Source organism: Nesoenas mayeri, assembly GCF_963082525.1.
Source record: "Nesoenas mayeri genome assembly, chromosome: 1".
Lineage (NCBI taxonomy): Eukaryota > Metazoa > Chordata > Aves > Columbiformes > Columbidae > Nesoenas > Nesoenas mayeri.
In genome coordinates this window covers 124,289,720-124,308,496 of record NC_137541.1, presented here as the reverse complement: position 1 = coordinate 124,308,496, position 18,777 = coordinate 124,289,720, and the positions used below count along the sequence as shown (strand labels likewise).

The 18,777-nt window shown below is 43.8% G+C and overlaps 1 protein-coding gene across 3 annotated transcripts in view; it reads right to left on the bottom strand.

The window, feature by feature from the left end:
• TIAM1 (TIAM Rac1 associated GEF 1) overlaps positions 1–18,777 on the bottom strand; it is a gene marked incomplete at its 3' end in the record, with an annotated part of 83,305 nt that overhangs the window by 21,417 nt on the left and 43,111 nt on the right. For 2 of the 3 annotated variants that reach the window (XM_080350059.1, XM_080350060.1), the window contains 3 exons: positions 15,293–15,379; positions 11,720–11,944; positions 1,173–1,276 (listed from right to left, as the gene is read on the bottom strand). In XM_080350059.1, the coding sequence (XP_080206185.1) occupies positions 1,173–1,276; positions 11,720–11,944; positions 15,293–15,379 (416 nt within the window). Of the gene's footprint in view, positions 1–1,172; positions 1,280–11,719; positions 11,945–15,292; positions 15,380–18,777 lie in introns of all 3 variants that reach the window. The other variant, XM_080350058.1, reaches the window with a different exon arrangement.

The following is an 18,777-nucleotide window of genomic DNA, read 5'->3' as shown; positions in this document are numbered from 1 at the left end:
GTTCCATAGCTTCACTGTTTAACAGAAGAGGCTCTTCTCAGAGCATATGAAAATCCCACATATTTACAGTTAAAAATTCTAAAGTATCAACAAACATTTCCACTTACTGAAGAAGAAAGTCTTTGTACTTACAAGAAGAGGTTTCGTAATAAAACCTGGAAACAAACTGTACGAGTAATCACCTTCTCTGCATGCAAGCTCTGCATATATTTCACACATAGGAATGGTTTATCTGACTTCCAGTGTCTGTCTATCACAGACAAAACTACAGGATAGCATGACACAAGAGATCAGGAAACAAGAGGCCAGGGTCTTTTCCTTCCTTTCGCTACAGTGACGAGTAGAGGATCACAGGGACCAGCTCAAAACTAACTATAACGCATTTTAGTTCAAGAGCTGAGAAAAAACACACCTGTATATAAGCACAAACTGAGATCTGATTCTCTTTACATCATTAATTCTGTAGAAAAATAGCTGTAAGCTATCGCCGCCACTTATGCAACAAATACCTAAAAGCAATCAGTGTCTTTAAAATAATCTCACTTGATTCTGCCTCAAAAGCCACTAATCATCACACCTAATGTAGCGTAAACCTCCCCAGCACCAGCACAAGTGCAAACTACCAACCACTGCACACCCATCCCTTAATAGATGGCAATTAGCAATCCCTTTGCACAACCTCTTAGCTATAATTGGAGTTTTGCTTCAATTTAAGGTAGATTGGCTATAATTAGTTTGCATTTAAAAACCAGTATGCACGCTACGCTATTGACTTAGGGAAATACTGTCTAACTTATATTCCTTCTAAGCCTAGAAATCAAGAAAGAATAACAAATCATAATAATCCACCTATCTTTTGGTTTAGCTAACCTGCTCTGGTGAAGGAGGTGATAAACCAGCCCATTTAAAAACTGCGTGGGAATATTCTCACAAAGTACTGAAGATGTGAGTCAACCCTGGAAAAAGGGCACATGTCTTGCTTAAGAGGTAGTGATGTGCCATAATCAGAGCTGTAATTTGTTACATTCAATATCATCCATAAACACCTTGAAAGTAAGATGAACCTTTTCCCAGGAAAGATGCTCTAATAGCGTGCAGCTGTGAAGCCAGCACATCAGCTGTGAGGGTGCTGTGTCTTCACTCCTTGTCATGTGAAAATGAAACTTTCTCACCTTGCTCATCTTATCAGCCTCATCGGATGACTCCAGGTCTTGCGCTTCTGCCTCCTCTGGAGCTGTCTCAACAGAGCTGTCCGGGTCGCCGCAAAGCGAGTGCCCTGCTGAAATTGAGATGTGTGTGAGAACCCAACCATAATTTCCAAAAACCCAAAAAGCTGGCCACAACACACACAGAGTTCTCATGGTAGGCCAGGTCCCATCCTGCACACAAGCACATGCCAACAAGATGTTATGCCAGAGGCGCTCAATGACCTCAAAGGATACCTCTGTTTACAGCAGGGCCCAGGTTTAACTACATGTATAAAAATAAACAGGTTATGACCAGACACACTATTTAGCTGGAAACGATGAAAGTCGATTCAGAGATAAGGCTAAAATACCACATTGAAATTCTTATGTTTAGGATTAATTTCTTGGCTGGTGAGCAATTGCCTACCTTTATACTTCAGTGGTTTCAAATGGAAACTGCAGCATGTGAACGGGCAGGCCGTGCCAACAAGCAAGCCTTGGTCAGCCTCTCCTCCCAGTTAAGTCAAACATGATGGTTTTAAACTGCTTGCAGTTTTGGCCCAACACATCCACTACTTTCAATGTTGATTTTTAAGGAAACAAGCTTGGGATTAGCAGTTTTAGGAGTCTATTACATTAACTGAAAACTAAATTTCGTTTCCATCAGTACGTGGCCACAGCTATGCACCCCTATGCCTGAACACTCTTCCGGAGACTATGTTGTTGATACAGCTAATAACTGCTTTGCGACTTCTTCTAAGTAAATGATGAATTACCTGCAAGCGACAAAAGAAAGAAGAGAACTAATCCCAGCCTGCACAAATAATGTTTTTGGGGATCTCATTCTCCAACTCAAATAGCTGTAGGAAGCAGTATTATTACACCTTAGCCAGTCTTCACAGAAAAACAGATTTCATATACGTTCAGCTTCTAGCTATGGCAAATTACTATGACCAGTGACAGACTGAACTCTGCCAGGAAACACCTGCATGCCTCAATTGACCTTCAAGCCAGCATGAGGAGATACTAACAGCAGCTGATCCAGACACTAATTCCTTTTACCTTTCCCCTATACCCCATAAGGAAGAGTTTTTTCTGTGGTGCCACTTCTGGGGCCGGATGGAGAAGGGTGGTTTCTGAGTACACCCCCCTGCCCACATCCTACCACACGAATAGGACAGTGGATGTGCCACCAGGGATTATACTTTTTATTCCATTTACATTTATTCTTCAGGTAATGCAGAAAAACCTCATCAAAGTTCAATGGATGCCTCAACACAGAAAATCCCTGCTTTTTAAACCCCAAGACTCAACAGACTACATTAATATATTTTTTGGTTGTATTGTTAACACATAGCCTTTAAACGTTTTGGTGGAAAACTGACATTTTTCAGTAGCAGAACGGGATTTTTTCCAAACTGATGTTTGTTTTGTTTGGCTTTTTTTTGCTAGCCCTACAAATAGAAGTAGCCCAACAACACACTATCATGTCAGCATCTGGTAGTCCAGCAGCCATCCCCTCCTATGCACTACTAAGTTGAAACATGGACATTTTACAAACATTAAGAGTGATTAAGCACATCAGATGCAGCACCACTTCTGTGTTGGTCCCGTGCTGCCTCTCTTGTTACTTGCCATTTTTCAACTAGACATTTCAATTTAGGTAAGTCACGTATTTTTGTCTATAAGGAACATTTATCTGGATAGCAATGCTGTGAGTAAAAAGGCCACAGTGATGATAACACACATCTGTTATAATGATGTATTTCAGTTCAACACTGTGTGGTTTGGCCAAAAAGGCTATAATGCATGGATGGCCTTTCTAATTCAGATAAAATGGCAAGCTGCTTTAAAATCAAGATATTTTGGAAAAACAAACGCTGATTACACACATCTAGCATATTTGTTTATATTTATACTGGAATGAAATATAGTTCATGGTATAGAAATGGTAGTCTCTAAGAAATATGTTTCCTAAATGAATAAGAAAAATTCTGCTGCCCCTTTGCTGCAATTGGAAAGCCACTGTTCTTCTTTCAAGGAGTTTTGTGTTAACACAAAATGTTGGTTTGCAAACACATACTAAGCAAGGTTCCCTACATCAAGACTGAGGGCAGAGATCCAGGTCTGGGTTCCTCAGTACCCAGCATGCAGTTGCTATTCTTGCAGGCTTGCAACCACCATTACCAAAACCAATTTGCATGACTGTACAGGATTTCCACTTTGTTGAGTCTGGAAATAACTGGGAAAAATTTGAGTTCAGAAATCTGAAAATAAATTCAGAACATATTCTGCATACTGGCGTGGAGCTAAATTGGATATCAGATGAAATTAGGAGGACATTAAAAGGTAGTTCACAGCTGAGCTTCTGGAAGACATGCATCTCTTCTGAAAAGACAGAGTTTACCTTTTAAAAAGATGTGCCTGTAGGGGTTGTTTGGTAACATAAAAACTATTTGAAGAAGTGGTTTTTCTGTAAGAATTTAGGTTTTCTGAGCCTAGCGCAGATTTTATCAACTTGGGCTATCAGCTTTCTATCTTTCTAATTATTTGTGAAAAAATTCTTAAAACCCTTAAGCTAGCCATTAAAAATTAAGAGAAAAAATGTGTTATGTGTCAATTTGTTTTGGGCAGTCTGTGTTTTTTCACTGCAATTAATTTCCTATTATAAGCTGTGTGAAATACATCATACAGCTGTTTCTCACCCTAAGCCAAGGCAAATAGTGTTTCTTTGGGGGTTTTCATTTTTGCTTTTAAGCTACTACTTTTTCTTTTCCTGTATATTAAAACGCCACTTAATCTGTTTCCTGCAGTATAAACACTTTTACTCAGCAGACAGCAATCTTTCACTTACGCCTTAATGAGCAGTCACACAGCACATGTGCTCAGGGTATTTCTAATGTCTTAAGCTGCCAAAGCCAATGTCAACTTTAGCAGGTTTATCTGCTGGTTGTTAAAGGCAGGCAATCAGTTCAATAACGCTGCACGTTCCTGCCTTTTAATACCTTCCAGTTACCATCCCATTTCTGTCAGGTTCATTACATCACTTTATTTTTGCCTTGTAAATCTGTGTTTAGCTCTGCAAGGAGCTCTGAGGACAATGTGCTCATTTCCTTCCGCAGCACCTGAATGCTGCCCAACCACTACCATGTGCTGGGGACAAGAATGCATGGGCTTCATTTGACCTTAAGGAATTAGAAAGAGAAATCCAAACAGCAGCTGGAAAAGGGTGACAAATCCATGTGGCCACCAGCACAGGTGGAGGTCACGCAAGCTCCCGAGTTGCCTCAGCAGCGTAATATCCGTGACATTATGAGTAATGCCCATTAAATAACTCCTACATATGGCTAGAACTAACAAAATAAAAAGAGGTCCTATATCACTGAAGCAAAGGTGCTGGGGCTTAAAGGCCTGGAGAATCACGTAAAGCTTAAGCACCATGCCAATGCTTGGATAAAATTTTCCGCAGCTGCTGCTTTCAATTTGTAGGGTTGTTGTCACTTGAGATTTTAATGAGACTTCCATGATATTTGGTGCTGCTCTTAAAGCCTGCTTCTTGGTGCCAGATTATTTTTTTTTAATGCAGTAGAAATAAATATTCTCAGCCGAGCGCTGTCAGCTGTGGTGCAAAGCTCAGAAGTGCACACCCTACTAACACAAAAAGCAGCATATAAACCGGGAAACACTGCATCTCGATGCTCTACTCCGAAGTGTGTGGAATGGGCAATAATGAATTTAGCAATACTGAATTTAGTCCTCCCAGTGGCAGCAACAGGGAGGTGCTGGCAAGGGCAGCCATCTGCCAGTATGTTACGTGCTGTGGGGCAGAAGCAACAAAAGGATCATAACCATAGAATCGCAGAATGTCCTGAGTTGGAAGGGGCCCACAAGGATCATCGAGTCCAACTCCTGTCCCTGCATATGACAACCCCACAGTTCACACCATGTGTCTGAGGATGTTGTCCAGTCTCTTCTTGAACACTGTCAGGCTTGGGGCCGTGACACCTCCCTGGGGAGCCTGTTCCAGTGCTCCACCACCCTCTGGGGGAAGAACCTTTTCCTCATGTCCAACCCAAACCTCCCTGGCACATCTTCCTGACATTCCCTCAGTTCTGTCACTGGTCACCAGAGAGAAGAGCTCAGCGCCTGCCCCTCCTGCTCCCCTTGTGAGGAAGCTGTAGCCACCATGAGGTCTCCCCTCAGTCTCCACTTCTCCAGGCTGAACAAACCAAGTGACTTTAGGTGCTCGTCATACGGCTTCCCCTCCAAACCCTTCACCAACTTTATAGCCCTCTTCTGGACACTCTCTAGAAGGTCCAAAGCTTTCTTTGTAACTTTAAGGTGCCTTACTCTGCTAAGCAGGTTGTTTTACACATATCAGCGCCACACACAACACCTTGCCATGCGAGCTATGGGACTGCTGCAGCCAGCCAGCAAGTTTCAGGGACTGAGGAGCTCAGCCCCAAGGAGCTCAGCTCCTTGCCCACCTGCCACCACTCGCTCCCTGCAAAAGTTGTGTCATGCTCCTCCATCCTTTCACCCATAAAACTCAGTGATACTGGAAGTCAAACTCAGCGATTGCTTATTCACTCTGCTTAATAATCCACATGAGAGGGAAATAAGGAGTGATCCCCACCCGAGAAAACCACTGAATAAACAGGGACCAGGCAGAACGTGACTATCCCGGCTGAATCCCTGTGAGAAGGGTTGTGGAGGCTTCTGTGGCCAAGGGCTTCCAGCAGTTCGTGTTTGATCTTGTCTTAAAAGAAAAGCGTGTCACTGATCTGGACTGTCTAACAGCAGCTTCCCGAAACAGAAAGTATACTTTCTAAAGGCTGCTGGCAAATGGCTCTGTTATGACAGAGCACCTTCCAAAAGAGAATCTGTCCTAAATGAAGCAATTTTAATACAAACTGTTAGGGAATTATATCACAGATTATATTTTTGTTTGACACAAAATTCCACCTATAAATCTGCAATCAAAAAGGTAAGTATGCATTTTTTCCCCGTTTCAGAAGAATTCTGGTTAGCTTTGAAATACAAAAGAAAATATCATTTCTACACTGGGGTATTCTGTCCCATTGGGAAGACCCACAGAGTTGATAACCTCTCCAAAGACCTGTAAAACCCAGCTACAACTATCCCAGTTACAGTCAACTGCACAACCAAAGAACAGCACAGGAACGAACTGGGGAATTCTGCCTTTCCCGGAGAGCTGCAAAACAAGCCCCATAAATCTCCTTTCCTTTTGAAAGAACTTTATTGCTTCCCTTTCCATTTCAACTAGGTAATAAATTGCATAAATATAGAAAAATCTATGCTGAATGGCATTCAATTCATTCACTTTTCTAGGGAAAAACACAGATTCAATGAAACCTTCCCTGTACCAACTGCACTGCGGCCACTTCTCACCCTCCCTGGCTCAGGAGGCTGGTCAAGCACCTGTAATATGCTTGAGTAACCCCTTTGGAATAAACGGGAGTTTTTGCAGACGTCAAAATGAAGCTTGTGGTCACAGACCTTGGGAACCGGGGACCTTGGGATCAGATGAAAACAACCTTTTCTTCTGCAAGTGCCGTGCTGGGGCTGCGGAGCCAGCAGGGGGAGCAGCAACACAGCCAGAATGGGAAGATCAGAAATCAGAGAGAGTAAAGGAGCAGGTATGGTTACTGCAGCCAAAATGGGAAGGGTGAGGATCTCAAAGCCGCAGCGACAAAACTCACGTGTTAATGGCCACGCTGCTTATTTCAACAGCAGCGCAGGCAGTCTTTAGAAAAGCCAGGAGCAATGAGACCTCTGAACGCAGCTCTGACTGAAGCAACAATCCCTGAGCCTTGACTTTCAAGCTCTTAGAAAATAGATCTCGTGAACGACAGTTCTGCGTGTGTCTAATTAATTACATGCAAGACCCTCGGATTGCTGCTGCAGTAAATGCCTCTGGAACTGTTAAATCAAGCACTGAATGATAACAATATTTTTTTTAAATGCTGCAAGAGGTATGAAATTAAGTCATCTGCCCCAGGAAAATAACCCTAAAGAAATTAAGGTTACTGTTAGCCTCAGCTTGTTCTGAAATCCAAATTACTTTGCCTAAGGGGACCTGTGACAGGACGAGGATGGAATGAAAAATAATGGCCATTCTTATAGTGCAAGTTTGTTTCGGTTTTATACCATAGCCTTTATAGTGCGTGTTAATTTCATCCTCTGGTCTTCCTGCTTTCTGAATGACAAAATAACAGACTCCTTAAAAATACCTACCTGCTTCACATCTGAAATATTAATATACCCATTCAAAACAGGGGTGTACTTTCTTTTTTATCATTTATACATTCTGCATGGTGATTTATATGGCTCTCAGTTATCCCTGCTGAGTTATCCCTCATGGTAGAGGTTTCTAAAATACAGGAGCACGCAAAGCCTAAACCTTGGAAACTCTATCCCTGAGTAAAAAAAGGTGGTGGATTGTGGAGAGACCACAAAAAAATATGGATACTGCTCCCCACTTCCATTCCCAAATCCCTTTCTAATAACAAAATATCTCCTTTATGATTCTGGGGAGACGTGAGGCTGCATTTTCACCTTTCAAGCTCTTATTCCTTGGACTGAGTGGACCGGGTTGGGGAGACAAAATGCTTCTTGTGGGGAGAGACAAGGAAAACATGCTGCAGAGCTCCAGACAGAATGAGAGCTAGTCTTTCTCAACCAGATTTATGCAGGCTGCATTAGCAGGAGAGAAGACTGAAAGCCAGCAAAAACAATCCTAGATGAAAGGAACAAAAACTTGTGGCTTTGCAAGCTTGATGCAGCGCAGATTCCTAAGGGAAGGCATATATCATACCTAAGATGATATTTTGCACGTCAATTAGGGACATAAAATCCAAGGTCATTTCAAGAATAACCTGTTAAGGAAACACAATGAAGTAACTGCTGCCAAAGAGCTGATTTGCAGCTCTAGCCCCAACTTCAGCATATACAAGGCAGTTCCAGATAATGAAACAGCTGTAAAGAGACGTCGTATTGAACAGGAGCATGGGCAGTCACTTCAGGGAGGTCGACTCCCAGAAACACAGCCCCTGCTTTGCTCCTAGGAGACCTCCCACTGAGTAATAAGGCATTAGGAAAGCTACACAGCATCTTTGTGTTGAAAACACACAACATAATCTGCCTGACACAAAAACTCGACCCTATGCTGCCTTCATAGCCGATGAAGAATTGCCAGTGAAGAAAATAATGATGGGACATCAGCGTGATCAGTCAACCAGACTCTGAATTGCTGGAGAATGGATGTGCCTACAGGTGATTTATACCTGCTGGCATTCTGGCCCAGTCATGTTCCACCCCCCTGCTGAAAGGGGGGCTACACTACTGCAGGACCGAAGAAAAACATCCGCATGCTATAAATAAAGCGTATAACAGAAATCACTGAGCTGATTTGCCTAGCGAGCCAAACTGCCAGTACTCAACAAGGACACAAATAAATGGGTCAGTGGGTATTTCATACTTGACTGCTCTCTACAAGAAGCTGCAGAGCCAAGACCAAAAATCTAAGATACAGCCACAATCTCCCAAATAAATGCATGTATCCCTTTTAAAAATTTCTCATGGATCTCATTTAGGTAACAAATACCTGAAAAAGCACAGGGCCAGAAGAAGAAAGGCTTCAGTAAAACATCATGTTTTACAAACACCTAGATAGAGACAAATTGATGGGGAAGATCAAAACACCTGCCTTCCAATCACACACTTGGGCGCAGATCCTTGATTTCACTCCCACCTCAGGCTAAATCATCCCAAATTAGCGCATCAGCATTGTTTAGCTTGAAACACTGTCTTAGCGTCATTCTTCAGAGGCATATTTCATATGGCAACTACAGGCGCTTTCAGAAGCTGCCAGACACCTGCACATCTGCTGATGTGCTGTTGTGTTGCTTCTGTTGATTAAAGAAGTAATCTTCCCTCTTTGAGGAGGAATGAAGGCGATTCCCAGCTCAAAGTTTGCTGTGTTTTGAAGGAAAGTGGGTGTCAAGAGAGCTCGAGCTCCTGTGTCACCTGTCATGTGAAACAAAGAGCGAAGGATCTGCCTACAACCCACCAAAAGTCATGGGCAGCTGTACCAGGAGAAATCTGATGGGAAAAGGAAGCCCCGAAGCTTAGCCCCAGTCCTGGGGAGCTATTTAAGAAGGAGGGGCTTTGGCCCACCAGACAGTTCACATGCTCACCATAGGACATGGGAAAACAAGCAGCCGTTCCACACCGCTGCGATAAGCACAAAAACCCAGCTCAGGAGAAGCTTACAAAGGAGCACAGACATGACTCAAGTTGGGAGCAGCACAAAGGAAGTTGTGTCCACAAAGCGGCAGAGGTGGGAGGTCTGATTTTAACGTGACATGTCCATCAGCCACATCTTATGTCTTCATTTCACATGGTGGTATTACTGGACAATGTTAAAAGGCAAATGCAAGGCTCTTCAGCCACATTTGCAAACCGTGCACTATTTCACCCTCAGCAAGGAAAAGGACCCCTCAAAAACCATCAAAATAACGACGCAGAGAACTGACATTGGCAAAGAAATTGCTTGTTGAGACCCTGTGTTACAAAATGTGATTGACCTGCCCTAGAAACCACTATGTTGTATAAATACAAAAGTCCCATTTCCCAATTATATGCACCGAGGGCAGACATTCACTCCAGTGAAAAGTTGGGGTATGAGGACTCAGCACTCAGGGTTTCAGTGAAAAAGCCCAAGCAAGTACAAAAGAATGAAGCCTTCGAAGAGCTGGTGTTCAGTAGGAAATGGGGGCATCTTGTGGCCAGCTATAAAAATGTGCAACATGAGCTCGACTTTTCAGCATAAAAGCCTAACAGGGAAAAGTTCAAAGAAAATAAAAATGGGAAAATCTCCTTCTGAAAATGTTTAATTTTAACTGCCTTTGGGGGTTTATCCCATATCTTACATGAGGTTTCTTTTATCAGTCCCCTCAGAGGTATTTGCAATAAACTGTTTTTAAGCATTCATGTTATTCCACTTGCTATGAATATCACACTCCCCAAAGTCAGACTGGGGTCCAGCTTTCCCTTTCCCTGCTACCTGTTCCTGTCACCTGAACATTTTTGCTAGATCACTTTCAGGAAACATTTTAAGCAAAACCAGAGCAGCATCCAGAAATGTTGAAAGGCAGGCTGTACCTCCCTGACCCTTTGCAGGCAGAGATGAGTCAGCTTGGTCCTGAGCCCAAGCAAACTGTCTTTCACTGTGGCTCATTTGCTCCAGCTCAGCATCACGCTAATGCACTCACACTGCTCTTGGGTGAGCTCCAGTTTGCACCCAGATTCATCCCAGGAGTCCCTACACCGAGTGAGGGCTGCAATCGGACAGACACGTTCTGGGAGGAGGCTGACTTCAACCCCAATGAAGTGCACTAAGAGCTCCCCTTCCACTGCTTTTTATTCCAAATGCCCAAATCAAAACCATTTTGTTGTTGTCAAAACAGTTATTTTGACCTTTATGAAACCTTTGGGCAGAAAACAAAGTATTTTGACATATTCAGACACTGTTCACTTTTGACTGGAAGTCAAAATTTAGCTCAGTTCGAAAGAGTTTTGATTATCTAGGAACTACTTCTGTTTGGCCATTCCAGTCCTTTTTCACGTACTTTATTCTAAAAAACTAAGTGAAGCAGGTACAAACAGTATCCTCTTCTGGTTTTGAGTACAGGAGACACTTAAAAGCCTGCAAGTAAGACTTGACTAAGCAGGCAAGTAAGAGAAGACACGGTGCAGGAGCTTTCCTGCTACACCAGTGCAATTCCCAGCACTGCTGTCTTACAGAGGTGGTGGCTACCAGCTGCCAATGAGGTGGTCCTGCTCTTCTGCAGCCATTTATCTTATCCCAGAAGAGGTGCTTGTCCTCAGCTGGTTCAGGATGCTAAACTAGTGGCTAACAACTCCATTTGCTAGGGATTAATTTTCTGCCAGTTCAGCTCTCAGCATGGTGGGCAGGAATGCTCCTTCCCACTGCAGTGAGCTGTGGGACCAGTTAGATATGTTCAGCTGTAAGGTCAATCTCTACCTTTAGGTGTTTTGAACTGCCCTTGTGAATTATTTACGCATCTCATCAAACACACAGGACTCCTCCGCTCCTGGCTAATCCAAGTGGGTGAATGCTTATCCCCTCGCCCCTCCCTGCTGTAAGTTTATCCTATGGGCAAACCCAGAGGTAGAAGCACCTCCTGAACAGCCCAGAAGGGAGCAAATAGTTCTGTGATTCACTGTAGGCATAGCCAGATGATGTGACATGCGTTTGGCGATGACACACATTTCGCAGCCTAACCGTGCGCACAGGCCTCCTTCATTGCTACTGCAGACGATACTTTACAGCTTCTGGAGCTCCCACTTATTACCTGCCCAGCACATTGAGACTGTAATTCCTCTTACTTCCACCATAGAAGTTACATGCAAGTATCAACGGCAATACACCAGCATATTCTAAGTGTGAATTCCCCTCTTGGTAACTCCTACATTGAACACAATACCTTGGTTACTCCCAGCAAATGCCAGTGTGCTGTCACTCAAGTCAGATGGGTTTTCCAAGCGACGTGGTGGTGGCTGCATTAGTTTCTGCCCTTCCTCTATCTCTGGATAGGTGCGCACGGTAAGACACAGTGAAGACTGAACAAGGGCATCTTTCAGCGAAGCTGAGTCCAGATCTTCAGCAGCTTTCTTGTTAATCTCCACAATTTCATCGCCAGCTTTCAGGCCTGCAACACAGACAGGAACGGGTAAGACTTGCACAGTGGCGTTTCTGTTACATACAGACATCAAGGAGCTTAGCTTGGTATTTATGAAGTGCCAGACAGTGTCATGTCTAGACATAAAGTAAACATTTATGACTGCAAATGACACTGAAATTTGATGGACTTCTGTTGTCAGACTGGTACTCCAGTGCCATCCCTAAGAGTGCAGTGCCCAGGAAGTACCTCATGATGTACCAGCAACAAATATTCCTTTTCTCCACATCACTCTGCAAAGGAATAGCTGCTGTACAGCTCACCGCCCTGCACAACATATTGCTCATAAATAAATATATACTGAAGGACAATGTCAGACTTCTGAGGTACTGCACACAGGACAGGGAAAGGGTGGCATAACTGGGCAGGGCTGATTCTTGCTTTTAATTTTCCATACAAGTGAAGGCTTTTATTGGAAGTGGTCATCTACCCAAACCCCTAGGAGGAGAGAAAACATTTCCCACTCAGCTGGGGCATATGGTATAGGACTTCAGATCTCTGGCCCTCCTCTCTGGCCCTGTCTGAACTGATGTCAATGCAAGTAGATCTTCAAAAGGCGAATTTTGGCACTTGGTAAGTTAGTCATGCTTTTTTTAAAATCTGATTTCAGAAGCTATTTATAGCAGCAGCGCCCAAGGGAAAAGGGGATCTGCAGAGGAAACAGCTGACTCCTGCTTGCTTCAGGGGTGACACAGAGATGCTGACAGAGGACGTGCAGCCCTCTGAGATGCTGCAGGAAACCTGACATTCCCCTTGGCTCTCTGACTGACAACAGCAAGATGGGCCAGGGTTTAGTCCCAAATAACCTTTAGGGTCAGACAGGCAGCAGCGCACCAGGGCACACCAGTGCTGACAGCCCTGATTGTCAGGGGCTTTTTCTGCACTTGCGGGTGATGCTGGTGGTCCTCTGCAAGCATCCCCCCAAGCGCTGGCCCGCTGGGCACAGCTGGTGGGAAAGCATACTCTGCAATGGCCATCAGCCCACCAATGAGACCACTGTGGCATCCCAGTCACCCTCCTGGCATTTATAGGGGTGAAAGCTGGAATTTCCCGTGTCGAAAGAGCTGTTTCCCTCTGTGGGAGTGACCTGCCTCAGTGCTGTGCACTCCTCTGGCTGGGCGGTCATGCAGAGGATAAGTCTTGCCACACTTAAGCCTGGGTGAAAGGCCTGACTCGATGAGCCTGAGTTGCAAGCAGAGCTCAGCTGCACCCTCCAGGAAAGAGATTACCTACCCACATTCAAGAAAGAAATGCACAAGGGAGGAGGCTAGAGAGCTTCAGTCATCTTTGGGAAAACTGAGATCTTCCTAAATTCATGTAATTGCGCCCAGAAACTACAGTGTGGCGTGCAGTTTCAGAGAGAATAAAATGAACTAGATAGAATAGCTACAAAGTAAATGGACCATAAAATCATATTTGAAACAAGGACAAGACAAAGCAAATCAAGCATTTCACATTATTTCATTTATTCTACTTAGTGATGCCATGTCACAATAGTAACACATTAATATGCCTGTAACCACAAATATCACATCTGGGGCTCCATTTAGTCTTTGTAATCCTTGTTTTGAATCATTTGGGAATGAAGCATCATGTCTATCTCAGTACAATCACTTGCCTCAAATTCGAAGAGTGGTCTAGTTAATGTGGACGAACAGAAAAGAATAAAAATATAACAATAAACATTATTAGGAAAAAAATAAAGTTTTATAATTGGAGAAAAGATTGACAATGAAATACTGTAGATCTTCTGGTTAGACTTACTATAGGAAGTGCAGTTAAATGCAAACATGAATGTAAATAATGGGAGGAAGAGTTTTCTTCCCTGCTTTCTGGTAACTATGGGTATCTTGTCATAATATCCTGCTAAATACACTTCATACACAAATGGCTTTTAATCTCAATTATGAAGAGAAATATATCACTGGAAGCGTGTTTTAACATTGCAGCCCCACAGGAGGCAGTCTGTGTTCATGCATTCATTAAAACTGTCTCTCAGTCATTTTCTAAAAGCAAAATAAGGAAACTCTGCTGTAGCCCATCCCCACCAATATTCTCTTGGCACTCCACAAGAAGCCTGCAGAATTTTATTTCTCTGTGGCAGGCTGGCAGAGAGCAGCCCCCGTTCAGGGCTTTTAGTAGAAACCCTATCCTCTCTGTCAGGGAATAATATGGGGCTGAGGTGGGATAAGAAGAGAAGGATGGTCTTTTCAAGCCCAATAAATATATGCAGCAGCCTCCAGAAACACCTTATGGGGGTTTTCTTAAGTTAGGGTTCGAGGTTACAGGTGAGCAAAACTCCAGGCTCCCCGCAGCCAGGCCTGCTCCCCCTCCTCTGCCCTCTGTTTCTTCCTTCGCAGTTTCTGCTCTGCACAGTTCTGCCCCTCCACCGTGCCACTTCTGCCACTTGCTTCACTGCAACACAAGTCAACTCCATTTGCTAGCGGGTCAGAAAACCAGCCATACATTTCTGCCACGGTAGTTTTCTATCAAGACGATGAGCCGAATCAGCTCAGCTAAGAGTGCCAGAGTCAGCACAAGGCAAAGGGCTGGAGCAGTTTTGGGGACACCAGCCCCCATTTCTTTTGGCAACAGCCGAGTAAGCTCTACATGACCATGTAACCACTCACCAATAAAATTCTGCATACACTGAAAGGTTATGACGAGATGAGAGTCTTGTCACTCTTCATGCTCCCCATGTTAGACTTTAAAATTCTCTTAGGTTTCAGCTGCCCAGCTCCCTGACCAGCCCATCATGTGCCTGTGTGAGCAGCAGTGCCAGCACATTGGAAAGGGCAACAGCTGGGAAAAGTAGCAAGGGCAGTGTCAGGGTTGACCTCAGCCTGGGCAAGCTGCAGTTAAACCATCTCCTGCTCTGCCCTTGGCTGAGCCCAGCAGCCCGGTTATCTCTGCTGGTTTCTGGTCCAAGTGCTCTCATGCTTCCTGCAAAGTCTGGAAGCAAAACTAGAGGCAGTAATCCCAGCCACAGAGAGCATTGTGATGACTTCTCCTGGACCCGTTTATCTTGCAGTGACTGATTTGAGAAGGCCCCTGCTCCTCTTTCTAGCTGCAAGGGACACGCTGACCCTGCTACATATATAGCAAATCAAAATTTAAAGAGGTTGACTATATAGCATAGCTGATCCCAAGAGCAGAACAGCCACGTATTCAGTACCTCAGGTTCTTCCCTAAAGACCATGCTCTTTTTTGGACTTGGACCCTGGTTTGATGTGTTTGTAAAGCTCTCAACCCAACAAGCTCATGGTCTAGACCAAGATTAAACAAACAATAAGAAAAGCACTTTAAAAAGTCTTTTACCTTTCTTGAAAGCTAGGCCTGTCTCTTTGACGCCATTCACATACAGCCGACGAATCCCTTCTTCTTCCACAGAGGACAGAGAGAAACCTAGGGGGATACCCAGTGAGATGGTTAGAAAAAGCCAACCACTTCCAGCGTGTCCTAACAGCCGTCCTAAGCCTGTGCTGTTTCTGCAGTGAGCAGTATGGAATTCCTCCCTTCCTTCCCATGCACCTTTATAAATGTAAAGGCAAAGTTAAAAAATGAAAGTGGCTTTAACAAACACCTGAACTGAATTTCTAAGTTTATACATAAATCATCTACAGCTTTATTTGAGGATACCACAGCTGCAAAATGTTGGAACAGACTTCCATTCCTCTTGCCACAAAAGGTCACTTCAAGAAGCTTTGGTGCAGACAAAAGCTGCACAGAGCTGTGGTTTGTGACCCAAACCCATAGACAAAAGCCAGGAAACAGAGACCTCTGGCTGACATGCCATCCTGAACTCAGACAAGCCTTAACAGCTCTTGCTAAAGCACAATGCCAACTTTTATTTTTTGAAATTCCTGGACTGGATGAGTTTGTAAAAACGCTACTTTCCCTTTTCCCCTTTCTTTTCTCAGCTGCTCCTGGCACAACTTGTTATTTGCCAAGTCTCAGCTCAGAGCACACTTCGTAGTTGCATTACAAGGCCCACAGAATATCTTTACAGTGGAAGTACTGACATAGCCTTAATTTAAACAGTGCAAATGGTATCATTAGGTCTGGTTTTGGTGATTTTCTTGCCATTTGTGTTTGACACTGTGTAAGATAACAATGTGTAAAGGAAATACAATGTGGTTGGTTAAATAGGGTTTGTTTATTTACTGTTGAGCAGAACATTTGCCTTTCTGAAACATCATTACTCCCTAAATGGGTGTAGGCAACCATTTGCTCTCTCTTTTCCCAACTAGAAAAACATTTACAAACCTCTGGGGGGGAGACGCTTTTTTGACATGGAATCAGCCACCAGCCAAGAGGAAGCAGATGTGCAGGGAGCCTATTTTGACTTTAGGACTCCCTTTGAGTTGATTCTTATGGATGAGAAGTTATTTTTTCATCCATCATTAAAAAAAAAAAGGAAAGGGAAGAAAGTGGCAGTAAGCGAGGAGCATAGGGCCCTTCATGACTTACTGAGCTACTTAGAATCCATATGTGAGCTCCTCAGCCTGAATAAGATGAAATTCGTCAAGCTCATTCAACACACCAACTTTGGCAAAGAGAAAACTCTCAACTAAACAAAAGAGCAGTTGTAAAATATAGTAGTTATTGGTTGTCATCACCACAAACCCTACCTGGAAAACCCTTAACCAGAAGCACAGTGGAACATGCCCAAGGCTGCGGTCTGAGTCAGCACAAATCATTAGTTCCTAATACCATCACCCTTTTGCAAACAAAATGCTGCTTTGTAGCCAACTACCATACAGTTAAAACAAGGCTGAGTTGCATCTCAAGTTTTCCCTGTGGCTAACTGTGAAGAGATTAGCACACCCAAGCAGTCCCATGCTCCCATTCTCCTCCGTGAGAAGATCTCTGCCTCCTCCAACCTGTCAGGGCTAAGTGCCTATGCAGTTGCTTTTTAATTATCTTTCAGTCAAAAAAACAAACTCATAAAACCTAAGCAATAATTGCCAGCAGAACGGGTGTAAGGACCAATTATACATTGTCATCAGCTTTAAGAGATGAGAGATGGGCAACTGGCAACAGCCTCGAACTGGTCATCTCACAAACACATTAACCTCTCTGCAGACAGGGTATGTGACCATACCCCAAACATAAATAAATGGTTTTATTTCCATAGTTGTGATCGTGTGTGGATCTCATAAACAATTTGAAGCAGCATGCCTGTCCCACTGCAGTGCCAGCGCCAGTGCTTTCACTGCCGTGCAATGAAGCAGAGCAAGGAACTCACCCAGATGAGAAATACCTTAGTGAAGAGTGTGTGTATATGTACGTACGTGCAGTTTGTATATACACGTGTATAGTACAAATGTACAGTTTCCATCTGGCTAAATGCTGCAGGTGTTTCACACAAACACGTGTACTAGCATCGCATGAGAGGGAGGGCAGGAGTGGGTGGAAGCGACAGCGATTGCATAAGCTGGCATCACTGCCAAAAAGATTATTATCAAACTGTGCCTGGACTCTGAAATACAGGTGTGAAGAGATGGGTGGTGACCCAGACAGAGCCTTTTCTTCACTGCAAAGTTTTGATGACAGGAGAACAGAAGTCTGCATTTATGAGTGCACATGGCCTCACCGAACTGGCACAACACCTGAACAAATCCACCTCCATAAAATTACCACAGCCCCCTGTGATAGAGAGTTGCTAACAAAAATACCAGCACGTTCCCAGTACATGACAGAGCTGGAAGCAATAGGTTGTTACTGCTGGTGTGCCCTGATTTCTGCCCACACAACCTTCGCAAAGAGGCTGGTATCAGTGATAAAGCAAGAATGTATGTGCCCAGACATCACCGACAGCATCACACTGACAGATCTAATGCTGGGAAGGTCCACCGCGCTGGCCAGACAGTCCAGGAGTGTCTCTTACCACAGGCACACTGGTGGGAGTAGAAACACTGCAAAATGTTCCCAGGTGAGCTTTCCCTGAAACATGCAGCTTCAGCCTCTTTATGTCACTGGAACTCAGGCACGATGGCGAAGATGCTCCAAGGGCCTCCTAACACCACATCCCTGGCACCAGGATCCCATACTTGGCCCAAAAGAGCTTGCAAAGCGAGCAGACAGCTATTAACTCCTCTTATTATCATCCTGTCAAGCTAGTGAGCTGAACTGGCCTGTCTTAATTGCACCATCAATGAAAGCATTTCACCTCCCTACCTTTGATACCATGTCTGTTAAATGGAGATAACAGCACTATGTCTACATTGTTGGGATTAATGAATAGCTGCTTGTGAAAATTTAAGGTGATTTACAAGTCTTATTATCGCTATAGCTGGGATGCTAGCAACAGCAACAGGTAATGTCACTAATGATTCTCATAATCTCATTTATTTTCAAAATGAAGACTTTTCTAGTTCTTTTGAAGGAATCCAGGCACAGGGAATTTGGACATATGTTTTTTAAACAGGTGGGAAGTATGAGAAGGCTTGAACAAAGCTGCACAGAAAAAACAAGTAATCATCAGAGTAAAATGTCCCTTAGGACCCTAGACATCAGTTGCAGTGATCCCCCACACACATGTATTTCAGTACATGCTTGTCACTGTATGGACACATTGTACTGTTTCTCTAAGACATACGCAGACTACAGAAATTCTGCTGCCATTTAGAGTCAAAGTAGCATTCACTCCCTGCAGGGCTGGAGCCACTGAACAGATGCAGCCCATGTCTCACATAGCTGATCTAATTTCACAGGCCACAACAGTGCATTTCACGGTCTTTCCCATCTATCACTTAAAAGAAAAAAAAAAAAAAAAAGAAAAAAAGAGAGAGAGAAGGAAA